The sequence below is a fragment of the Pygoscelis adeliae genome, unplaced genomic scaffold (assembly GCF_000699105.1).
Source record: "Pygoscelis adeliae isolate BGI_AS28 unplaced genomic scaffold, ASM69910v1 Scaffold106, whole genome shotgun sequence".
Taxonomy (NCBI): domain Eukaryota; kingdom Metazoa; phylum Chordata; class Aves; order Sphenisciformes; family Spheniscidae; genus Pygoscelis; species Pygoscelis adeliae.
The window spans coordinates 4,289,486-4,310,437 of record NW_008824939.1 but is presented as its reverse complement, the minus strand read 5'-3'; the positions used below and the strand labels follow the sequence as shown (position 1 = coordinate 4,310,437).

Here is a 20,952-nt window from a genome sequence, read left to right as displayed (position 1 = left end):
TTTTGTTTTTAAAATGAATGTTTCAGATAGATCTTCTATATTGCAATGATAAGTGTCAGCATAAGAATCATAGAAAATTCTGCAAACCTATATAATTCAGACTGGAAGAGAAATGAATGAGTCAGAATTAAATGCTAGCCAGGGTACAAAGTTCTGGCTGTGATAGGAACAGGTGATGTAGTAATGAGTAAAGAGATACTTTATTTTATGCTAACTTAATAGGATGTATCATGCTAATTTATATAATTGAGATTTAAAATTGAGGAAGCCATCATTAAAGCTTAATTCTTTTCAGTAAAATAAAGCTGAAAGTCCAAACAGAAGAATGATCTAACAGGATTAGACTGCTTTAAAGTACCCTCTCATTCTTTATATTAAAGTATTCTGTTTATCTTGCTCAAATAATAATGTTGAAATTATTTGAGAAAGTGAAAAATAAATGTTGCGATTCAGTATATATCTCCCTTCTAGCACCTATCATTTCAGCGAATTATAGCCCAAGATGAGTTTATTTGATGAGATGCATTCGTATTACATACTTCACAATTACATCTCATATTTGCTGATATTAAGTGATACACGTAAAGTACTTCCTTAGCAGGGCCAAATACCACAAATAAATATCACCTTTTTAGCCAAAAGTTCAATGAAACTTTAACACCTTTTAGAATAATTTATATTCTAGCTGTATCAATAACAATTTGCAAAATTTAAAGTACATCTAAAAAAAAAATCATACACATTAATTGATTTCAAATACTACCAAACACATTAGCAAATGATTAAAGTTTAGCCTCACCTCAAATACTTTACTGAAGCCTAAAGTCTGGTCTTAAAATGATGCTGAAATATCTTTGAACATAACTTTAATACTTTAGGTTCCTGAAAACCATTTTCCCAACCTCTTCTTGGTACATCTAGTCCAGAAAAGACAGTCTGTAAAATGTGCTAACAGTTTTATAACTATTTTGGTGAATTTTGCTATAGGCTAGAACTGTAGCCTCCTGATAGAAAGACTAAAGTAACAGAACCTGCTTCATCTCCATCCCTCTGAGTGCAAGGCTATAAATACCAGTCCTTCCCCCCCCATGAAGAGATCCATCATTAGCCTTCAACAGGTTCTGACAACCTGCCCCCCCGCCCTTTTCCTTTTGTGATCCATGGTTTTTAAGTCAATACACCCACGCACAGAATATGGTCCATGCCAATCCTCGTTAAATTTATATGTTTCCTGAGAAAAAGGAAAAAAGCATTTGAAAAGAAAGATAACATTAATCAAGAAGGCAGCGGAAAAAAACCAAAACAACAAAAAAATATGCAGTATACAAAATCACAGATTGATGGCAAGTATCTGAAATGGAGATTTCAGTCTGAAAAACTCATGCACTCATGTGATTTTTACCATTCTAACAATAATTACAAAATTATAGTATTTATGCTGTATTGTTAATACATACATTTTCTTGTTAAATTCTATTACATCAGGAATTTTTCAGTAATGTTACTGAATCCAAGCGAAGCTATGTCATAGACTCATAGAATCATAGAATGTTTTGGATTGGAAGGGACCTCTAAAGGTCATCTAGTCCAACCCCCTGCCATGAGCAGGGACATCTTCAACTAGACCAGGTTGCTCAGAGCTCCATCCAATCTGACCTTGAATGTTTCCAGGGATGGGGCATCCACCACCTCTCTGGACAACCCGTGCCAGTGTTTCACCACACTCAGCATAAAAAATTTCTTCCTTCTATCTAGTCTGAATCTACCCTCTTTTAGTTTAAAACCATTACCCCTTGTCCTATCGCAATAGGCCCTAGTGTCATGGCAGTTGCTTTTCAGATAGTAGCAACATTAGAGTTTAAATGGATTCTCTTCAAGAAATTACATAGTTCCAGACAGAATATCTTGTGTTTACCAAAAGTGTGAAGAACACACAAATCTTTTACCTGGTGGTATGTAGTTATTAATACGAATTCTACTCTGAGGTCTGGAACAATGCACCTCCAAACACACTCTATGGACAAGATGCAGAAGTTGCAAGAGAAATTTTTCCATATAGTTGGCCCACAGGTGAAACATCCAAATGTCCAGGATACTGCATTCATTAAGGAAGCCCAACAAAAAGGGACGGAAGGAAAATATTTTAGGGAAAAAAGTTCTTAGCTTCTCCATTACGTGCCTGAAATGCTAGCTGTTTAAGTCTGGCAGGTGTTTTAATGAGCATAGGTAAGTTCTGTCAGGGAGGCGGTCTTGAAGACTACTTTACGATTACCTTTGCTTAGGATTACCTGCCAATCCCCTGCTGACTATTCACTTTGCGTGCATGCTACTCTTCCGCTTTGCAACTATCAAAGTTTATATATTGTTTCATCTATATGCAGCCTTCATTCTCTGGTGGTAGGATATTTTTGCAATCTGTGGTCACTTAGGATTTCACTTGAAACACAAGTAAAACTTCATGAATTCGTAAGATGGCCAAGCTAATGACACAAGACACATCCACATGATTCTGTGATCAAAGTCTCTGTTCCAAGCTCAGACAGAGCACACCTACTATTGTGCCAAGTTTGTGCCTATATCAGAAGAACAGAGCCCTTTCAGATGGTTAGTGAGATGCCACAACAAAGCAGAGAGCTAGTAACTAACAGCCGTGCAAGGGTGAGGGACAGCTGCTTAAATTCTCATCTGTAACTTCTTGTGTGAGTACTTCTACTCCAGTTCAGGGAAGAGACTGACAGGAGAATATAGATCTCCACTGAAGTTGGTTTAATCCATCAAGTTAAATGGCAAGCTCCTAGCGCATTAGGAACACAGCAGCAGAAAGATGAGGCAGGCCATAGGGAATTGAAATGTGTATGGCATATACGCTCTCCTTTTTCTCTGAAACAGCAGAAGTGTTGACACAGTCACTTCTAGAACTCCTTATTACTCCTTATTATGTTTCAAATTCCAGTAAACGGCTTGCAGATTAGCCACAGTAGGTACTGTGGGCTCAGTGTGTACTCAGATATTCAGTGCCAATTTGGTGTATCACCAGGCCTGCTGCGATGGAGTGCAGGATGGAGAGCTGTCATGCGACACTGAAAAGATAGTCCTTACGTTTCTCTTCTCGGTGCATATTCCTTTGTCCTAATTCCTCTCTACGTAGACAAGAAATATTAATATTCTGAGGTATATTTACATGCTCTGCTACTACACACTGTCATTTCAACTGTGTTGCTTTTAGTGCCACACTGAATGCGTGCTGCTGTTGTTCTTAGTCAACGTTACCTGTAAAATAACAATTCTTGGGCCACCACCTATGTGCTAGTGAAAAATGATGCATCAGACTGCCAGTGTCACTGCAGGTGTTCAGTAAGGTATCATCTCCTACACTGGAAGCAGTACTGACACTATACTGCACTTCAGAAAAAAATAATTTAATATAGAATATCAGCTCTTACGATGCTAAAGCCTGCATGAAGGTGAGCATTATCACAGTGTTTTCTACTGACCTGCACCCTGAAATAGAACTATAATGTGTGAAAAAGTTAATCATATGGGTGCCTGAATCCAAAGTTGCCAGTTCATTCAGTCAGGAGATGTATTCCATGTAAAGGCCAGAAAAAAGGAAATCAAGAAGTAATACAAAAAAATCCAGCAATATTAACATTTGAAAGAGGAAGAGTACAGTAATAAAACAGCTTTTATAATGCCACTTATCAGAAAATATTCTTATTCAATGCAGCCAACAGAAATCAGTGTGTGTGTTGTGCAAGTAAAAAACAATATTAAGAAGTCATATCACTGAAGGATTTGCTTCTGAGGAAAGAAGAAAACTAAAATATCTTCAGGTGTTCATCTGAGCATTCGTTTAAGACCAATTTGGACAGTTAGCTTAGGCAGTCAAACATCAACCATGTTGCAATTACATATAAAACCAACAAATATGCTGCACCTGCAAATTAAGCCAATTTGTTTGGCCTGTGGGATTGAGTAAAAAAAAAAAAAAAATGGTGAGACTGCCTTGCACTGAGCAAATTGACTAGCAAATCTACTACAGGATGGGTTTCATATAAGAAAAATTATCATATGAAAATATGATCATATTTGGTCTGCTATTTTTTGGATCTAAAATAATGAGAAGGCTAAGTAAGTAGAGATTGAAAAGGAAACAAACATTATATATATTTGCCTTGATGAAAGTCAATCCATTACCTAGTTTGAAATTCTAGTATCTTCCATCATGCTTTCTTAGCTGAAAATTAATTCTCAGAATTCATTAGTGTCACTACATTAAACATAGGTTGCAGCCATTTGCTGCAATCTCTCAGCCAGGCTCCTAAGCACCATTTCCATTCTGCCACAATTACAGGCAAAGATGAAGCATTTATTAGCAGGGGATAAGAGCAGACTCCCATACACGCAGGCCCATCTGAGACTGCCTCTAAAAATTCACTGGCTGCTTGCACTTGGACGATAACATTGTTGGAATTGCTATGTCTCAACAATGTAAACCGCCATTTTGCAAGTAGCGAATCAGATGACTGAAAAGGAGAGATATTTATCAGCATTCATGAGGTAATATTTACTAATGAATAAATGGAAAGAAATAGATTTCGTAAGAACTGCAATGGTGGTCTAAGTCTCCTCTGTGTTCAGAAATAGAAAACAATTACTAACATCATTCACTATTGCAGCCAAACCTAATTAGAGTAGCAGCAGTTACTTCTTTCAGAAATTCTCTTTCATCAGATCTATTATGATCTATTTTTCCACAAGTACTTTCTTTAAAAATAAAGAAACCAAGCAGCTCCAACCCTTTTAGCTTAGTTATAGTATGATTTATCTCCAGTATTTTGTTTTCTGTATTTGTTCAGTATTTTGTATTCTGATGATTTCTCATCTGCTGGCAGTGGATTGCTGGATTTATTTTGTCTCATAAACCAAATATCCAACCAGACATTTAGTCACTGTTTATCATCTACACGCACAGAAGATGCATAGGTTATTATTTGGAAGAAATTATGACTGTGTTATCAGACTGTATTAGAGCTGGGGAATCCACACCACAGCCTCTGGGCGAGAGATATACAAAGTTTCCGATCTGTTCAACAAACGGTTAGATAAAGTCCTCACTGCCACTCCTCTGGTCCCTAACCCTCAGCTACTCCCTGGCCCATCAGGGTGCTCTCCCCATCATCTGCTCCTCGCATAGCTCTACACCACTCTCCCCTGCCTTCCAAATACTTCACTGCTTGCACAAGTACCTGCTGCCTAGCAGTGAGGAATCTTTCCAGGACTCTCTTATTGGGATAGAAGAGCTTTCCAGGACTCTCCTATTGGGATAGAAGAGCTTTCCAGGGTCTTGAACACAGGACTTCAGGTCATCCTGAGGTGCTGGGATCCTTTCCTCCCAATCCCAGAAAAAAATTACCAGGTTGCCCCTAAAGGTAGAGATGGCTCAGCTGGGGATCTAGAATGGAGGTTTCCCAGAGGGAGAGGAGAAAGAGTAAAGTCATATTCTCTTGGATCCTCTCCCTAAGCAGGGAGAAGGAGGTCTCTAGGTTCTAAGATTTTTACTTTTTCTTCCCCATACTCTCCTGACTACTTCTATCAGAAGGTTGTTTCACGGCGGAATATTAGTGAAATCAAGAGCATGACCCCAACTGGGTTGCCCCTCCTGCTTAGAGAAATGGAAGCACAGACACTGACAAGTAAGATCATCTAGGCCAGGTACATTAGGTCAGAAACTTTCCAGTCAAGGAAGGAGAAGTAACAATCTCAGATTGTTTTTAACTGGTTAAAATGCTCTGTTCGTATCTGTCACTCTGACTGTTCCTCCTACCTCCGTACCACATGTAGCTGTGGCAGACACTGGTCAGTCACAGGCAGCAGAGAGGTGGAGAAGAAAAGACATTTCATGAAATATGTTTGTAATAATGATGCCCACCTCCCTGAAGCCTCCCTGCTTCCCATTCCCAGGCCTGCCCATCCCCCACTGCTGCAGGTCACTCATTTGCAAAAATGAACTAAAAAACTGTGACAGCTTTTCCAGCAGCATTTCTGTTTTCAGTCCTAATTCAACAGGACATACAGGATACAAATAACCTTATCTTCAGAACTATATATAGACCTATATATAGTTTCCCCTTTGGAAAAAGCAAACGCTGAGCACTAAGGGCATGTATATAGGTCAAATACGTCTCCTGTCTTGAACCAGCAACGCATGATAAATAACAAGGATTTTACCGGTCCTTCTGCTACAATCAGATATCAGCATGAGAGACTGAATTTATGACCAAGTACTCAATCATCACGTGCATAATATAAATTCTGATGATCAGAACACATTTATATCTTTATTGATCCGCCTTTTGGTAGCAAATGCCATAAATTACTAACACTAATACTCTAACACGGAAATGTCACCAGCACCTGTTTTCTTCATAAATCTTCTTTCAGTTTAATTTTTAACATCAAGCACCATATGGTGTAATTTAGAGCACACATCTGAAACCTAGCAAAGGTTCACTCACACTGAAATTGTAAAATTAGGTGTAGTAAATAGCTTTACCTCTTCTAAAGCTTCAAAAATTACAACAGGTTTACCAGCCTCCTTTGGGCTGAGTAGACACAACAATTTATTCTGGCTCATATACATGGTTCAAAGAACAAACAATGGAAGCTCTATGGAGTGGCACCTCTTGCAGCTCTTAGAATGGGTCAGACTTTGCTCATGTTGAAACCCTTAGAATTTTTCCAGTGACAACAGAAATTCAGTCAGAACAATTCCAGGGAGCATCTCAAAAACACCAAATACATTTATTTATTGTACGATGAAATTGGGGGGTTTCTAGCCTTTTACCAGGAATGGGTCTGCTCTACTTCTTTGGCCTGTCCTTGAAGACCCAGGAACACAAAGAGCCTTCAGAACCTTTTACAACTGAACCTTTTTATTAGAAACAGTATGTTTTGCATTTGTACCAAACATTCTCCCTTAGGTATCCATCCCCCTTTGACACTAGAGCATGCAGCTGATTTGAGGCAGTTGGAGTATAGAGAAGGTAGGAGATAAGGAAAGCATAGTCTGATACTGACAGTTTATTTCTTTTACATCTTATGTCATAGCTGGAAAGGCAGCTAAGGACAGAGATATGTTTCTCTCCTTTAGTGTTTAGTGCATTATTTCCTATCTTCCAGTAAATAAGGACAGCCACTAAGAAGGCAGTTGTAGATCAACTATGCCATAATCACAGAGCAGCTGGAAAAGTTTCTCACTTATACACCATTAAGCTGACTGCCTGATACCCTCTGCTGCGAAACCCCAAATCCAGCCACACTATGACATCTTAGTTTGAAGTAATTCACAAACACCCAGGCAGATGAGATCAGGTTAGTTCTACTAGTTGGGAGTCCACAGGCAGTAACAACATTCTTCCCACTACTGTGTGCCAGACCTAACCTGCACCCCATGGCCCACAAGAGGACAGCAGGCGCATCTGTGCTTCCTGGAGCTTCCCTTAATCTGAAAGTATGCTGGACTGTTTCATTCCCAGCTCTGCTGTTGATTATTGAGTGACTTTGAGCAAGATGCCCTTCATCTCAGTTTCTTCAGTTGCAAAAGAAGGAACTGAACTCTTGTCTCTATTCTACAAGTACAGATGACTTAAAAATCTACTGACAGGAATAAGGCATTACTATTCTAGTGTTGCTTCACCAGTCCAATGCAAAGGTACTATTATCAGGCAGAAATGCTGGATTATTATTTGGTTTATATTTTTTGCAACTCCAATTTTTACTGCTTTCCTATTTCCGTACTTCTGCCTTTCATACCATCAAAAATGCATTCCAAACAAACCTGGATCATCTAGAATGCATCCTTTCTTTGAGAACTAGAATAATTTAACTGGAAGGAATAAGTCTACCTCTAAAAACAAACTACTACAAGATCAGCACAGACATATTTCACTTCTCTTCGCTCCCGCCATCTTCTTTCCTTCCCACCCTGCATCTTAGTGTTTGTGTCCACCACTTCTGTCTTCCTGTGCTCAGTCTTCTGCCATGCTCAGTCTTTAGTTTTACCAAATACTATGGAACTGAAAACCATGTAGTAACAGGTGGTAACATCCTGCCTTTACACTTCCTTTCAAGTGAAGCAGAGAGATAGCAAACATTAGCTATTAAAAAAGGCTTTCCTTCCAATAAATGGTAATAATGTTAGAACTCCAGAAGCCTCTAAGCTTCAAATTAAGCTTAAAAAGCCTCCCAGTGAAAGAGCAATAGGCAGAGACTACTTGAGAAACTGAAATACTGGCACTTAGTGACAATAGGAGCTTGAAGAGGGGAGTAAGGACACTTTGCCTCATCGGACAATTACTTTGCATGCTCTCTCTGATACTATAATCTTCTATGCAGCATACTATTCCTAGAATTGCCAATGCTTCCCAAATAGACTTGTCACTCCGACATGGATATGTATCTTTCTCACTACACTATACTTATTACTGTTAGTGTTTACAATTGAGAACAGCAAGCTAATAAACCCACAAACCATGGGAACCAAGGGAAGAATGAGTGCTTACCACTAATGGTAAGGAACTCAACAGTACACTTTATCAAGTGGAAGATCTTGATACTATGACATTTGTAAAATCTAGCACAATTCTTTACAGGGTCAGGACTTCAAACCTCCATGGGAGTTTCTCACCTCTACCTAAAATTGCAGTTTTTTACTACAACTGCTCATTAGAAAGCTGAAGATAATTGCATCCATTATATATGCCCATTCATCTGTATAAAAACATCTCATGCAATACTCAAAAGTGGTGGAAATCTTTTGTCAGGTACTACAATTTAGTATTTCAAGTTCATCTGTAGACAAATTCTCAGAGTCTACATCAATGAATAAAATGCGAAAATTTACAGATTTGGTGGTAACCTTACACATCGCAATTTGTATCTTTGTGACATTTGCAAACCTCTTCGTCATCTTAGACACTGTGGAATTAATGAGTTATGTCAAACGCATATCATGTTCTCAGTGACAGAAACAGTAAAATGTTCTTTATGTAATATGAATAGAATGTCACTAAACAATTGCTTAGATTGTGAAAAAATTTGATCTGCATTCAGAGAAGTTAAATCTAAATGGAGCACTTAAAACCTGTATAATCTGATGATCTATTAATTGAATAACTGAATGTAAACTCATCAATATGAAATTCAGCTTGCAAGGCTGTGTTTAAATTGAGTACAAAAAATTAAGTTTATCAAGACTAAAAATTATATTTGCATTGTATTTGCAATATCATTGCCAAAATAAAAGTTACATTCTGATGATAAATGTGACCATAAATCCTGTAATGTCACATTTTGACTTTAGTACTTCCTGAATTTCTTAATTCTTTAATTCTCTCCAGCTCAAGAATGACTAATTAATTCAAAGAACCATAATAGCTAATCATTGGTTAAATAAATTTAAAAGGAGAATGTCTGTCCCTGGAGATACCATTGCTCGTTTTAATTAAAATTACCATTTTGTGATGTAAGGTAAATAAAGGTTATTGTATCCTTCTGCTTCAAGAACATATTAACTCTTCTATCTACCCTCAGAGATCAGTCAAGGTTTAAACTGCCAAGAAAATTATTTGCAGCATGTGAGATAATTGTAGTGAATGGGTTTTTTACAATTCTTTTTAACATATAGTCTGTATTATTTTATGGATGAATTCTGAAGCACTGTATGTCTAAAATGGTGGTGGACACAAACTGTTATCTTAAGAGAGCAATGCGATCTATGCTATAGCTATCCAAAGAAAAAAAAAGCTTCATAAACATTCATGGGCAATGAATAGAGTCAACTCTTCAAAACTGGTATTTTATCTCAACATAGAAATAAACATAGGTTAAAAGTATATTGTTTTTAGGAGCCAATCCTCCAACAACTGATGCGGCTGTTTACCTGGCCTTATAGGCTAGATAAATAGGCATACATAGAATTTTACTGACCTTTTAAAAGTATATATGTGCTGCATGTATCTCAGTAGATACCAAATACAAAATTAGGCTGCTGCCAGAGATGGCTTGGCTGAAATTGTGTCTCGTCTGTATGTTTTTAAATCAAAATATCTAACGCAGATTAGCTATCTCATTGTAAAAATCCTTATGAGGACAACACATACCAGTCTTCATCTCAAGTCAAGGTCAGCAATGCTGGGAATAGAAACATAAATTCATCAAGCTAAGAACTATCTTGACCCTCTCTCCATTCAGATTTCTTATATAATGCATCTGACTTTAAAATACTGCTGCAAAATCATATCTCTTGGGGCAGCAGAATCATAGTTAAAAATACAGACTTCATTTCTGAAAAATATATTATTACTATTTTAACAGTTTAAAGAGTTACCTACAAAAGTACATTGAAACTTCCAGCTCAGGCATGTTGTAAATCACTGTAATACGTGAGAGAACACTTATAACAAAAATGCCTCTTGAAACAGTGGCATTTCGAAGGATGAGAATGGGAGATGAAAAAAGCTACAATGACCCGGTTTGGCAATCTTGGCGTAAATAAAATAGTTGTGTAAACAGAACTGAAGTCAAAAGTATGCTTAGCCAAAGCTGCATGCTCAGTTTTTGTCAGTACACAGGTCTGGCCCACAACTTGAACCAGATACGCTTGTTATGCAAATGATGTTAGCCATCAGGAAGGAGGTAGATAATGAAATTATTCAAAAGCTAACCACTCATCACAAGGGTGACAGAAACATCAGGCGAGGTCCTAACATATGGATAAAAGGCAGTATGGAATTTATACAATCACTGCTTTTAATTTATCACAACAAAGCTGTCACAAGGTGGGCATTAACAAATGCATAACTAATGCATATAAATGAGCCAATTATCAGTAATGGCTAAAAGGTTTGCAGTTGTATCATCCAATGTTTCTTTTTTTTTTTTTTTCTAGAAAATCCACTAATGTAAATCCAAGCCTCCAAAAAAATATCTTGTAACCTCTGCATCATAACAACTTTACTAACACACGCCCGAGAATGAAGCAATGTCACAGAGAATTCCATTTCAGTATTCCCTTAAAGGTAGCTATAAAACCAGCATATTTATTACAATTGTTGCATTTCTCCATGTTAAGAGACTGTAAATGAGCATACTTCCTTACTTCATTGTGTGTATTACTGTAAAAATGAAAAGCAAGATTTGAGAACCTGCAGATGTTGCTGGTGAGAGGAAGTAATTAAGCAAAAGTAATTAAAAATCAATGTGATTAAAAATATACAATTTGAAGATATCAAAAACCCAAAGGACAAGATTAAAAACAAGTATAGCCATAAAGTACTAACCTCTGACTTCTTTTATGAACAGTGCATGCTGAACTAAAGGACTGAATAAATGTTAAGAAATGTTAAACTTAGTTTTTTGTATTGTTCTCAAGCTCAGCAGGGACTTCTAAAAAGGAAGATACCAAGGAAGAAAAACCTGTATAACAATGCTGAAGGTTAATGCACAGTGTTTCTGAGAAAGGAATGTAGTCTTATTTACCAGGTGCACTGACTCTCTAAAGCACAAGTGGAATATAACCCACCAGTGCTAGAGTCCCCCAGAATATAGGCTACAGTCCATAAATACTGTGAAAACAATGTTTCTCTATAATGGAATGGAATTCATCCACCACCCAGTGACTTTTGTAATTAAACCTGATTCCGCCATAGATCACAATGTACACTGCTGTTTAAACAAAGACATGCATTATAGAGAAACAGAACTTGGGTCAATCTGCTCTAGAGGAATGTACTTCTACTGTCTACACTGGAAGAGATTCTGAGTTACATTGCAGTAATGATAGTAATGGCCTTCCTCTGCAGGCCAACCTTTACAGTGTACCTCACCTTCCTGCCTCATTAAAGATCAGCATAGTAAATAAGAATATTTTTCATGGATTATTAATAAAATTTGCACTAGTTTTTCTGTTTTTAACTTCTAAAATGGCAAGACACTACCACACAACTGACTGAAAAAGGTGTCAGGTAGGGATATTGTACTCCTCCACAAGTAACTAGATATGTTAAGGAACAGAACAGATTCAAAATGCAGATGTGCATATTTTCAAACCTATCCTGAAAAGTCAATACTGAGGAGCAGTGTTCAAAGGATTTGGTTATTTGAACAGTGTAAGCTTCCCTAGGGTTTGATAATATTATTCCCCATGTTACACAGTTTAGGCTGTAATAGGTCACAATGAAATCCTGAAGAACCCTAAAAATCACTCATAAAAGTTGCTCTAAGATTTTTGAATATAATGCTAGCAACTACTAAATTGTAATTTTTTTAGTTTCACTGTAAAAAGAAAAAAGTAAAGCAAAAGCATATTTTAGTTCATTGACAGACGCATCCAGAAAATTGGTACCATCTAGGTAATATATTACACTCTTCATACAACTGGTGCTCAATTACATATACTGGGTATACAACTTACTGAATATTAGTAAAGTGGAAAAATGCAACCATTTTCTTTCCTGTCTTTCAAATTCTTATATTAAATTGACCAGCAGTCATTTTCACTAACCCTTTTTTCTCCTTGACTCAAAATTTCACTGCAAAAACCATCAAGGAAATAAGGTATATTTATAAACCTGTCCCAGGTCCATCAAAGTCAAGAAGCAAATCAGCTAAGGAGTTCAGAGAAGTTGTGAAGCAAATTACATGAGAAGATCAAACTGTGCTGTACAGTGAAGCATGGTCTAGAGCCTATGAAAAGAAAACCGAAGTTAAAAATCCGCAAAAGCAGTAACTCCATAGAACAAATTCTGTTTTCAGATTGACACATGTAGGCCTTGCTGAATAAGCTGTTTTTAAAAGAAAATAAAACTCACTGTGAAATGAAATGGTTGAATCCTCTGCACCATTTTTCAGGATGTAGCAAAGTAGGAGGAGGATTTCTGAAAAAATACAAAGTTTGAGGGTTTAAAATGTTAACATTTACTGGAATTATCTCACAGGTAGTCAACAAAGATGATACTGGTTCCGCTAGGGAGAAAATTATGATAGAGAAAGTAATGCTCAAATTGTCTATGTGTCCCCTTCAGATGCCTGTTGGGTTTTTCTTGCTGCTGCTTATTCACTGACAGTTCTCCTCTTTTTATGTCCTTCTCCTTTCACGCCAACAACTTTGAAGTTGGTAGTATAGCTCATAGTGCACTTCCCAACATTTCTCTTTCAATTCAGCCTGACTCAGGAAGGATCAACTGAAACTGGAATATTAACCCAGCCATCACACCACTTTAGCCCTTTACCCCAGATCACTGACTCTGACCAAAACTTTTTTAAGTATGGGTATCTTCATCATAAGAACTACCAAACTGTCAACAATCTGTAGGATTTTCAGTCGGATTTCAATCCGTATTCAGTTTGGATGACACTGTAAGCTCTAAAACTATTAAAAATAGATGTTATTTTTAAAGTGACATTTAGCAGACAGTATTTTTACATTACATAGTAAGATGGCCTTCCATAAGGATAATTTTTTAAACTCGGATGGGTTCCATGTTAGTTGGCATATAATTACTTTCCTTTCTGATTGTTACTGTTACAGTTAAATTACATAAACATACAGAGCAAGGCCTATAGGTCATATTAAGTGGACCAAATTTTAAGTGGCTCAAATTTAAGTGGACCGACCTATAGCAGGAAGCGTTCATAGATCACATATTATATTATACTATATTATCTTTCAGAGGTTTCTTCTGCAACTTAAGATTTGATAAATACTGAAGTCTATTTAACTTTTTAAGATTAAACTTGTGTTTTATGAAACCTTAATGATTTGTCTCTTGCTGCATTTGAGAGCTCAATACAAAGGGCCATATAGTACTGAACTGGCAGGAAAAAAAAAATCACAATAAGACTTATTCTACAACAGAAACACTCACTAGTCTGGACTGTAACATGAATCACCTCATTTATACTGGGGCCACATTCCACAGCATGACACTGCTTGGAAACATCTCACAAAACAAAAAGACAAACAGCATAAACAATGTAAATTAGTGCTGATCTGCTTACTAGTCTTGAATTTTTGATGCATATTCATTCAAAGAGTAGTTCCATTTAACAGTTACCCTCAAAAATCCAAACAAAATGGTTTTAAAAAAAATTACAATGATGGACCATTTTTATTCATCTGTACCTATTCAAAACAAACGCAGTCATCTAATTTCACTGCAGGCTGACATGTTTTCTGAGATGAATACGTCATTACTTTTCAGTTACAGAAGACTCAGGGAACACAATTTTCTTCATGAAGTGAAGAAACCCAGAATGTTTGAGATGTGCATCACTTATCAAATTTATCATTAGGAAAAAAAATGTTTGGTTATTTTTAATGACAATAATGTTTCAGGGTTGTCTTCCATTTACCAGGCTCATATGTTCATGCACGTCACAGAATCTGATTTTTTACAAGCATAAAAAAACCCACAGAAAAGTATTTCTAGAGACACTCCCAGAAAAAAACCCTGTATCAAAGAAAGGTAAACTTTAAAAACCTCCTTCTCTATAATGAAAATGGTTATCAGTTCACACATCCCACATGCATGAACTCTGCAAACAGCTTTAAGGGACAGCCAGGTAGGGTTAGCATAAGTTTTTAGTCTTTATTTTGCAGGAATGGTGCTCTATCTGACAATTTGGATTCTGAGAAGACCAACTTCTATTGTGCTGTGAAGTACAGTGTATTTCTTTTTAGAATGATACCAGCACTGTGTACTGAATATTTGCTGTGAAATTTTGAATTTCACTGCAAAGTTATTTGCTTTTTCAAAAGCTCAGTTACTATTAATGAAATATGTAGTTTTGTCTTTTCTGTTTGCACTGTTCTTGAAGTCTTTCCATGGTGGTAACAACGATGCTTACAAAAAGTGTATGGTTTGGAGGCTCTATTAATAATCTCACAAGGAACTTTTTGAAAAAAAGACACAGAGATACTTATATTAGTTGCAGATGTTATGATGGAAACAGGTGGGATTTCATCATGGAAGAACAGACCAGGAGAGCAGATGTCATTCAGGAAATACATTTAGTCATCTGTGGGTTAATGATTAATGGAGAAAGCCATGTTTTTAACCACACAGAACATGTTGTCCAACAAATTACTAAGCTACTAAGTTCTCACTGATAGCTACTCTCTTAGAGGTTGTCGTGGTTTAACCTCAGTCGGCAACTAAGCACCACGCATCCCGGTGGGATGGGGGAGAGAATTGGAAAAGCACAAGTGAGAAAAACTCGTGGGTTGAGATAAAAACAGTTTAATCATTGAAATAAAATGATAATAATAATAAGATAATAATAATACACAAAGCAAGTGATGCACAGTACAATTGCTCACCACCCGCCGACCGATGCCCAGCCAGTCCCCGAGCAGCGGCCCCCCCGGCCAGCTTTCCCCAGTTTATGTACTGAGCATGATGTCACATGGTATGGAATGTCCCTTTGGCCAGTTTGGCTGTGCCCCCTCCCAGCTCCTTGTGCACCTCCAGCCTTCTCAGTTGGTAGAGCATGGAAAACGAAGAAGTCCTTGGCTAGTGTAAGCATTACCTAGCAACAACTAAAACATCGGTGCCTTATCAATTTTGTTCCCATCCTAAATCCAAAACACAGCACTGTACCAGCTACTAGGAAGGAAATTAACTCTATCCCTGCTGAAACCAGGACAGAGGTGACTGAGCATGCATGTACCAAATCAACACAAGCAAGGAATCTGTAACTCTACAGATGTTTTCTTGAGCTTGATATTTTGGTATTTGTTGACAGAAGATACTATGCTATTCTTAGTGCCTTTGTAGTAAAAACATGGAACTAGTGGTCCTCTGTACTTCAGTAACTAAATTGATGCTTCGGGTACCCCATCTATAAAATTGAGCTGATAAACATGACCAGAACCTTAATTCATTAGTATCCGTGAAGTACATTGGTTCCCCTTGATGAAAGGTGTTACTTAACTACAAAGTACAAAATTGGCTCACCCTTTTCTGGCATCATGTCCATAAAGGATTTCCAGAAAGGGGAATAAGAGGGTCAGCTTCCTACCTTCACTTTACCTAAGACACCACAAACTGTTTCACGGTGACAGCAGAAAACACCATTGCTACCATAGCACCTCCAGAGGTGGATTTCTGCAGTAAGGACTCAAATTCTAGGATAACACAAAAAGCCAGATACGCAAGGGTAACTCACTTTAAGCTTTTTTGTGAGCACACTAAGTCTTTTGCAGTTTGAAATGAATAATCCATTAAGATATCTGCAATTCATATCACATTAAAGACAAAAGGTAAAACAACTCACATATATTATCAGATGCTAAATCACAGAGAAGCAACACTTGCCCCACCACTTCAACTCAAAGATCAAACTAGGGCCATTTGTGATTCCAGACTATATTAAATCCAACACATGGAGTTCTATGGCTTTTGTATACTTGCATCAGCCAACATCACTGCATTTCACCAACATCTGGCTGTTTCTGCAGTACTCAGAACACATTCATAGAAAAACTAAAAAGCTACTTCTTATCTTGCTGACATAAGGTATTCTACTCTTTTAATATAAAATTAGAATGCTCTGCATGCAACCTTTCAATCATCCTTGCTACATATATAAGAAGCTGAAGGACAATATAGTCTTATTTTCTACTGTAAGTGATGGAAATTGTGAGAAGTAGATATGAATATTATTGCAAAAAGCGGGTATAATTGGGCTTGTCTTTTGAAAATGTCCTCTTTTGATACAAGATGAGTAATCAGCCATTTATTTCCCAACTTCGTGTCTTTTTTCCTTTAGTTCTTTCTATAATTCATAATTAGTCACAGAACTACATGCTCTATTTCCTTAGGCAGACGCATTGCTCTTGTGAGGAGTTTTTCTACCCTTGTATTCAGTGCTTTCCATGGTCATACTGATGCTCTTTTTCACTGGGAGTTCTGCTTCAGTGAGGACTGCAGGATTGAGCCTGTACAAGACACCCCATACAGGAGCACAATGTTCCTTAGAACATGAAGACATTAGCAAGCTTATCAAGCAAGAACTGCTGCTGAATTCTGAATGATACACACACAGTTATGTGCTGGAAATATTTTAATCTGTCGAGCTTTATGTGTTCCCTGTCATTCAGCCTGCCTCCAAAGTCACAGCTGGTAAAACAAAATCGGTCATTTTACCACAATAAGGCCAATGATGCAGCTCAGCGAGCACCATTCGTCCTTTACGTTAAGCTGTGAGCCTAATTACAGATCACAGATAACAGATATTTGTTGGCAATGAGAAAACAAATATTTTCATCTTAAAATACTTCTATAACAAATTTTAAAAAATTGAAAACACATCTACTATTTTTTAAACTAGTTCAGTAAACATAGCCATACATTTTATAAACAGAAATCAAGACAGCGCCTCCAATGACCAAATTGCATCATCAGCCTATCACATTGTTTCTAATGAGAAATTAGCAGATGAACATCCAACACCTGTCACCATGAACAGGCTCTGGCAATCACAGCCCCATACATGCATGTTGTGAATTATTTTTCTAGCAGACTGAAGAGACAATAGTTGTGTTGACAGTTGCCTAGGTTTATACATAGACGGTTTTTACATGAAATTAAACCATTCATGCATATTTCAAAAAACTAAGTGAAACAGCCATAGAAAAAGCACAAAGTCAACCATTTTTTTTCCCTACAAAAGGTTATGTAAAACCAGTGGTTTCTATTAAAATACATGAATAATTGACATTAATTAATACCTGATAAATTCTCATACAAGTTTAAAGTCCTGCCACTCCAGAGCATCCCCACCTTGGGTAATCCTCCAAAAATAACCAGGTGATTCTCAACAGTGCATTAGGAAATCCACTTGGTTTGTGGCCCATTCAAATCAATAAGAGGTTTCCACTGATGTGAATGAAAATTCAGATCTTAAACACTCTCCCATTCATCTATCTTCTACTAAAGGCTACTTAAATTTGACTGACTTCCAGTAATATATTTCACTGAAGTCCACTCAGTAGGAAGCAGGGTACTGTATTCAGCTCTGTAAGGTTAAGATAGAAACTGCAGAGTTTAGGTGCCTGCAGGAGTGGAGAATCAGCACTATATCCTCTGCGTATATGGAGGCAGGCCTTTGAAGTTGCTTTTTAGGTCAGTGGAAAGCTATCATCAATCTGAATGCTGCTGCATAAAGCCTCCATGGCTGAGAACCACAGAAGCACATTGCCTCAAGAGACCAGAAGATCAGAAAGAACACAGGATTTACAACAAAATTGGAAGCAATGTCAGAAGCATGGGATCTGGGCAAAATGGCTCCAAAACTGGAGCATGGGATCTGGGCAAAACTGTCTGCCCATTGAGTTGATCTAAGGGGCTCCAAAGGCAACTGAACATCCTTTCCTCAAAACGCCTAGAATTGTGCAAGTCTTGACCATACTGGGTACCAATCTCCTGTAAATCTTCTTAACCAGATCTATAAGCAAGGCGTTCCCACGCCTATCCAGCCGAAAAGGCGTGAACCATGTTGACATGGTACGTACCAAATCACAGCATATGAGACAGCTGGAAAAGGTGGTAGCTCCTCACATCATCTTTAGCTTCTTAGGGCTCAGCACAGTTACATAAACCTTTCTCAGGCAAGGGAACAGACTAATGCCAGATCATAGTACTCTAACTATACAATTAGGGGGCACCAGCAAAATTACCCTTATTCTGTGAGAACGAAGGGTACAGTACCTCCTAGGAAAGTTCACTCTCCAGACATCTTCTCACTGGCAACTAATTCACTTCTAAACAGTTTCTCCTTTTCCACACCCCCTCCCTTATCTCTGAAAGGACTGTTTTCCTTGTATAAATATCTAGTTCAAAACTGTTAACATACAACTTCAATTTCTTACCTTCTAGAATATCAAAGGCATATATCTATTCAAATAACTTGTAAGGGCCTTAATTCTAACAAGGATATGCTGCTTTAAACCAAGATCAAAACCTACCAAGGGAAAAGAATCGGTTAAGAGGAAGCAGAACACAAGATATTACCGCCTCATTGCTGAAGCAAAAATATTCTTCTTGCTTAAGTATTTTACTATCTTTTAATTACAGAGACACAGTTATCTGGTATTTCCCTCTTTACTGGAATAGATGCTCTTTATTTTCCATAGGCCGTACACAGTTACAGAAGTCTGGACTGAATCCAACAGCATATGATAAATTTATATTGAGTTGAAAGTTAAACAGACAAATATAACTAAGAGACTGTAGGATCCTAATTACTTGAAAGGGTCAAGGGTACCAATCCACTTTTTAAGCTTTTTTTTGTAATACAAGGGTACCAATCCACTTTTTAAGCTTTTTTTTGTCCTGATCTAGTAAAATACAAACTGGATATCTGTTTTCACTCTTTCTCAGAAGAGAATGATGGCTATATCTCTTGTACCTCATAAATACACATTTGCCCCCTTTTGCTTGTGAATTTACATGACTATTTATTTTGCTGCCACTAAGTAGGTGATTTAGCAGATTAACAATGAGATATGGGCTCAGCTGCAAAACAAATGCAAATCCACAAATGAACAAAGTATCAACTACCTCTTTAAAATACACTTAAATCAAGATTTATTCACAAGTCTCCAGCTTAGAATATTTCATCAGCCAGCATAATAATGAGTAAAAATAAATGGTAAAAGGTAGTCAGTTCCAGAATTATGCACAAATCTCCTTTTGATTTCCAAGATTGACTTTATGCGTTGCCAAAAGAGCTTCAGAAAGAATATAAAGAGACTGTCAGAAGAAACCTTCTAAGAAACCTCCTTCACATGAACAATCCTGTGTTTCAGAATGGTATGTATCTGATAAATTAAAAGTCACCTTTAAAGTAATGAGTACAGACAGAAATAATGTGCTAAGCACATTAAATTATTTTGAAGGTCAAATAATAACCTTCAGAAAATGTATTAAAACAAATCTCAATTATATAATTTTTTAGTTCACACAGACAGAAAGAAAATGAATGAAGAAGTATTGCAAAATGTTCTGCTTGGGAACATCTGGATTATCTTTGACTTTTTCCCTTGAATATTGCAATTCACAGGCCACTGGTTTCAGTCAGGTTTGGCAGCTGCAAGGTTTCATTAGCCTTTTTCAGGACTTGACAAGGCATCATTTATTTCTGTCATTTACTCTTCAGTTTCCAGTTTCAGTTTCTGGCTTCACTGAGACAGAAACAAGTATTTTATTTCAGAAATATTTTTTGATGGAGGTGAAAACATACAGCTCTCCACTCCAGTGGTCAAGCTTCAAAACAAATATTTAGCATAACTGAATTATAATTATGCTTTGTCATCTCATTTATTCACAAACGTTTCAGAGACCTAAAGAGGCACTAGCAAATTAACAGCAACTGAAACAGAGGAAGTAATAGGAGAGATTTTTATTTATAACCAGTTCACATCTTCACTGCAATGTAGTATTTTGCTTTTCTATTAAAACCACTGCTCTGTGAATTTGCAAAGCAGGAGAATGTCAGTTGCCAAAGAAATAAAAATGGCACAGTAATACTTCCATGCCTGACTGAAATACATATGGTGTTGTCTAGACACTACACTTCTGTAGCTGGAATATTAAAATACTGTAATTACACCGCCTATTTGTAGAGTTGTATGGGAAAGTAAAATATCTGTTAAAATCTGAAAGTGAAAATCCCACAAACAGATTTCTAAGGGCGAGTCCCGAATTATACATTTCAAACTCCCACCTGTCTGAAGGCACTGCCCAGTGGAGCAGATCCAGTCTTGGAAAGCTAAAAGATGGCTCAATGAAAGGAAGACTTAGAGGAATGCCACAAATTCTTTCTTTTAAGAAGCAGAGGAAGATTGCCAAGGGGAGAACTAGACAATTTCAAGGCTGACACAGAATC

General features: G+C 37.2%; 1 protein-coding gene across 1 annotated transcript in view; it reads right to left on the bottom strand.

Moving 5' to 3' along the window:
• The window catches only part of MYO3B (myosin IIIB), a 158,015-nt gene that overhangs the window by 66,975 nt on the left and 70,088 nt on the right, over positions 1 to 20,952 (bottom strand). The window contains 1 exon segment of the mRNA XM_009325455.1: positions 12,873 to 12,938. Within this exon segment, the coding sequence (XP_009323730.1) occupies positions 12,873 to 12,938 (66 nt within the window).